This window comes from Populus euphratica, unplaced genomic scaffold, assembly GCF_000495115.2.
Source record: "Populus euphratica unplaced genomic scaffold, PopEup_1.0 scaffold71.1, whole genome shotgun sequence".
Taxonomy (NCBI): Eukaryota; Viridiplantae; Streptophyta; class Magnoliopsida; order Malpighiales; family Salicaceae; genus Populus; species Populus euphratica.
In genome coordinates this window covers 596,949-602,800 of record NW_011499949.1, presented here as the reverse complement: position 1 = coordinate 602,800, position 5,852 = coordinate 596,949, and the positions used below count along the sequence as shown (strand labels likewise).

At 27.6% G+C, this 5,852-nt stretch overlaps 1 protein-coding gene across 1 annotated transcript in view; it reads left to right on the top strand.

The window, feature by feature from the left end:
* The first annotated feature begins 5,454 nt into the window (after window positions 1–5,454).
* LOC105137826 (dr1-associated corepressor-like) overlaps window positions 5,455–5,852 on the top strand; it is a 3,493-nt gene continuing 3,095 nt past the window's right edge. Inside the window, exon 1 of the mRNA XM_011043715.1 lies at window positions 5,455–5,744. Coding sequence (XP_011042017.1) covers window positions 5,712–5,744 — 33 coding nt within the window. The 5' untranslated portion in view covers window positions 5,455–5,711. The remainder of the gene's footprint in view (window positions 5,745–5,852) is intronic.

The window sequence follows — 5,852 nt, the reverse complement described above, 5'->3', positions numbered from 1 at the left end:
AAAAATATATTAAATTAATATTTTTTATTTTTTAAATTTTATTTTTAATATTAATACAATATAAAATCATAGAAAAATAAAAAATAAAATTTTTTTAAAATAAAAAACAAACACACTCTAAATAATACCATGATAAACTTGAATTTAACAAATTCAAAATTCATAGCTCAGCATATGTTGAGACCTTCCCGCTAATAAGTATACACAACTTATTTGAGTTCAACACTTTAATTCTTCTGTAATTTTTCAGAACTTATATATGGGTCTCTTAATATTTTGTATTAATCTAATATATATTATTTTAAATGAAATATAACTCAAAATATTACATAAAAAATGACACTTTAGCCTTTCTTTTTTACAAAAAAGATAAGACTCATAAGTTATAAATATCTCATAAATCCTTTAAATTTCAAACTTATAATTTCTTCATTTGCAACATTTTTAACATAAAATTTTTCAAAATCTATTTTTTTTAAATATTATTATACTTTCTCTTTCTAAAAATATCCTTACTTGCATATTTAAAAGTCCTAAAATTTATAAAATAATTTTTTTACAGATCATATTAACCTACCAGACACTAGGTAGCCACATAAAAAAAAAGTATTAAATTGCTAAAACCAAAAGATTAGCTGATTATCCAACATATAAACTTTACATTTAAATTAAATTGATTTTTTAAAACCTCACCACATCCCTAAAATATTTTTTTTTAGGATTTAATATATGAATTATTAGGTGTTTGAATTGAGAAATCTTTATATATTTGAAATGATCATTAAAAAAATTCTTTTGATCTTGTGAATTATAAAATTAACAATCATTTCCAAACTCAAATCAATCATAACAAATTGAGTCATAATTTCTAAATTTAAAATTTTCAAACATTCATATTACCTTTTGAATTTGGATATCGTGAAGTCTAAAATTGGTGTGAATAAACTTGTAAAAACAAAACCTTTTATTTGGCGATAATTTCACTAACAATTATAGCTAAAAACGTAGTAAAAAGAGTTCTAATTCTAATTCTTCATAGTTCATGCACTAAAACTTAAACTCATTTGATAATATGATCTTCTTAAATTTTAATGTTATCATTTATGTATTTGTTTCAAATCATATAATGATTTAACAAGTTTATATAATTTTTTTCTTATTTATTAACAAAAAAAAATCTTTTGGATTATTTCATGTAAATCTCTTCATCAAGATTACGATTTAAGAAAGTTATTTTTGCATCAATTTAAAGTATTTCAAGTTTGTTAATAGTTGTAATGGTTATTAATATTCTAATATAATTTATTCTTGGTATAGGTAAACATGTGTCAAAATAATCCATGTTTTCTTGTTGTTTGAAACATTTAACAACAATTTTAGCTTTATATTTGTGAATACTTCCATCAACTTTCATATTTCATTTAAACATCCACTTATATCCAAATAATTTTCTTCCATATAGAATATCCATGAGTTTCTATACATGATTATTCATAATAAATTCAATATCACTATTGATCATTTTCTTTCAATACGAAGTTTCATGATAGGAAATTACTTTAGAGCACATTCGAGATTCATTTTCTAATATGTTAGAAAATCAAAACCAAATATTTTAGTTATTTTTTCTCTTTTACTCATTTTAGGCTTAATATTATTATTTTTTTTTTATTGATGATGAATACTTGAACCAGCTTCAATAATACCTCATGAATGATTTTTTTTATGCTTAAATGAAACACAAATTTAAAGATTTTGCATTTCTTGATTTCATTATATTACTAGGAAATTGTAATGTTTTGAGTATATAAGGATAGGAAAAGGCTAGAAAACCCTTGAAGGCTTAGATGTAGGAATAAATTAAATGAGGGGTATAGTAATAATTGACTAAATATATGATAAATATAAATAAGGAGTTAAAAAAAAAACAACAAAAGAGGGATTTGGAAATTTGAGAGAGAATCGGTAGGAGAGAGAAGGGAGAAAGAAGAAGAAGAGAAAAGAGGGAAATTGGAAGGAAAATAGAAAAGAGTTGAAGAAATAAGTTTAAAGATAAGATTATGTATAAATATGTGTTAATTAAGCTTAAAACCGTTAATTTTTGGGTTTTTGAGAAAATAACTAGTTAGTTCAAAAACATATAGGGTTATGGAATACATTCTTAGATAAGTGTATTAAATAGGTTATATATTCTTTTGAGTTATTCTTGAATATGTCCGCTTTATATTTAGATAATCCTGATATTCTACCGGCGGGATGTTAGTAGGATTTTTTTCGGTATCTGCTTTTGACTTTTGTTTGCTTCGAGTCAGGTGAGTGAATAATTTTTCATATGCATGAGAAATATTATAAATATTTGATTTGTTAATATGAATTGAATCATGCTTCTTGATAATATATATGTTGACTATTATCCTTGTTATGATAAGCATAATCATTTGTTGAATCTGAATTCTTAATATGAACTAGTATGTATTTTGAATTGACTTCTGAATTGATAGCTCCTCATTTGATTGATGTCATGAGTTGAGTCTTGAGATATTAATATTCTAGTTTGATTATGATTATAAACCTATGGTATGTCAGTTAGAATACCCATGCTAACAGGGTAGTGGTAGTCTTTGTGCACATCGTATCTAAACCCTAGTTGGTCAGGGGAGTCACCAACCTGTGTGGACTAATCATCCCACAATACGAAGCCTCATGCTCATTGCATTTTGATTTTTTGATGAATTTTACCATATGATATTCTTGCTATGGCCTATTTGAGAAACCTTTTTATAAGAACCTAAAGCCATACTTGTGTGTGTATGTGTGTGTGTGTATTTCTCATTGTTGTATTATCTCATCTGTGTATATTGAATGTTATCTACTCACTGAGTTGTTGAACTCACACTCTCATTATTTATTATTTTCAGGCTTATAGCTTGATAATAGGTCACTTTTGTTGGACTTTCAGAACCTGCTCTTTTGGTTGTAATTCATACATTTTCCTTTATGCCTAATTAGTGCTCCAAAACTATGAAATTATATTAACTCTTGTATTAAGACAATTCAATTATATTATAAAGATGATTTTGTTATTAATGCTGCGTTGAACTCTGATTGAGTTAGGATAAGTTTGGGTTCGCATAGGTATGAAACCTTGGAAGGGAACCTTGCCTATGTGTCGATCATGGATCCGAGATTCGGGTCGTGACAAAAATGCTTTTAATATTTGGCATATATACAAGAAATTGATATGTATTGATATTATAAACATGTATGATAAAAACACAATTCATAATTTCAGATTTTATATTAATATTTTCGAGATCAAGTATTGTTATTTTTGCAAAAGACTCCCACACTTTAAGATGTTTATAAAAGGGTTTTTAACATTTTCATGATTTATATGATGTATTTTCTAATTTTTAATAAGATATTTTATTAAGTATATAATTAACAATAAACCCAAACTACTCTGTATAAAATTATTTATAACTTTTCAATTTTTTGCTATATAAATTAAATAACAATCTTGTGTTTTTTCTATGCGAAAATAAAGGGTTTTAGGTTTTACAAAAACATATTAATCATGAGTTTTTTTAAATCAATTTTTTTATTTACCTTTAATTTATTTTAATCATGTTAATGTTTTATATTAAAGAATTTTTGTTAGAAAATCATTCTCAATAAAATTTTAGCCTTAAAAATAAGTGTAATCCATTTTTAATTCAGCATAAAATATACATATTAGCCATGATTTAAAATGAATTTTTTAATAGCAATTATCTTTCAATTTATTCCCGTGTTCACTAATATAATACTTACTAGTATCCAATCTTGTTAGGTAAGTAAGTGTTTTGCTTTTGTTCCTATAAAGGACCGATCTTTTATAGTTAATTACATGCAAATATGGATCATGTATCCAAATAAAATGGATCTAAAAAATCCTTTAAAAATACAAAAAAAAACTCAAGAAACATGAATTTAGACATATAGCTCGAACCCATGCTCCTTGTATGGGCACGTGGATGCATAGTGCATAGTCAAAATTCCCAAACCCATTAGATGTGAAAGTGGGTCCAAGCACGCTGTTTGGCTTGGACATTGGGCATCTGCCCATGCAAGGTATAGCCCCCAGCACAATTGTGGGCTCGGGTTGTCATGCTTGAGGCCATTTAAATCTAGGCAGAGTGCATGGATTTACTTTTACTTTCAATAGGCTTGGAAACCCTACTCAAGCCCAATACTTGCCATATAATATCATTACACTTTTTTTTTTTACGAAGTTAGAGAATCTCCATATCCATAAAAAAAAAAAAAACTTTTTGTAGGTATTAGCTCCATATCACCTAACTTATTAAGTATCACATATTATTGTACTTGAGGTGTTGGCCCAGCGGTGGGAGGGACTTGTTCCCTTCCTCTGCACCAGGATTCGAACCTTACTGTGCACGTTTGTCACCCCCGTGGTGCCTTACATGCTCATTAGACTTGCAGGATGTTCAGTGAACCGTGAGATTAATCGTAATGCGTGCAAGCTGGGCCGAACACCCATGTAAATAAAAAAAAAGTATCACATATTATTACTACAGTTATTAATCACATACCTTATTAAATATTATATGCTACCACTTACCATATTGTTGAATGAAAAAATCAATCAATTATTCATAATATTATCCTGTAATTTGCAAATTATGAATTCAACAATTGATATTTGAAAAAAAAACATTATTAATGAACCTTTTGTTTGGAATAAGACAGATTCGATTGGTCAAGACATCCTTGTTCTATAATCGGATCATTGAACAAGATTCAGAAAGGGAAAATTGAAATGACAAGGAAATAAAGCAAAAGAGTAATAACAATAATAATAAAAGTAAAATATATGTAACTCATCCAACATTATCCCTATAGTATTAGAAAAGTTTCAATTTTATGTCTAATAAATTTTTTATTGATTTCAATTGGAAGGGCATAGTCAAAATGGTTTTTGAGAATCAAGGCTAAATTCATCTCCTATCCTATTATGTTTGAGCATTTATAATAAATTACTTTCTTACAAGCTCTCATACAATTTTGAACTTTGGATAACAATGTGAGAGCATTCTCCATACTAATTATATTAAATCCTCAAGAATATTTAATTTAAGAATCAAATAACCTAAAAATTTAGTAAAAAGCCCCGTTTCTTAAGTTTTATTTCATAAAAAAAAATATAATATGTACACAAAGAATCTGAAACAAGAGAAAAATAAGAAAAAAAAACATATAAAAATGTACTACAGGCATTACATTGGAACTTGTGGAAAACTACAGGGGCAAAATTAAAAAATGGAAAACTATAAGGATATAGGTGAAACATTAGAATATACGGAGGGGTGAAGTTGACCAAAAGAAAACACAAAGAAACCAAAGAGGGAGCAGGGTCGCAACGTGGCAGGTTAGGGTTTTTTCTGAGGACCTAAAAATCAGCAGTTGGCAGTCAAAGCCCATAAATGTAATTAAATTAAAGAAATCACCCTCAACTTTCAAAAAATATAAATAAATTCCCCTGAACTTCTCTTCCTTATTCCCGGCTAAACTCCGACCGTGTCCGACTCCGTCTCTGTTTCTGTCCATTGTCTCCCTTTGTTTTTGTTTTTCTAATAATAATCTTTTTTCTTTAACAACGTTGTCTGTTCCTCATTTGCCCTTAAGAGAAAGAGAGAGGTTCTGGTAGCATGAGGAAGAAACTCGACACTCGTTTCCCTGCCGTAAGCTATTCCTTTCTCTCTCTGTTTTTTTTTTTTCATGTTTTTTGAACAAAACATCGCCGGTTGTCTTTTTTTTCTTTCCCTTTTGGTTCTATCGATTTTTAGAAA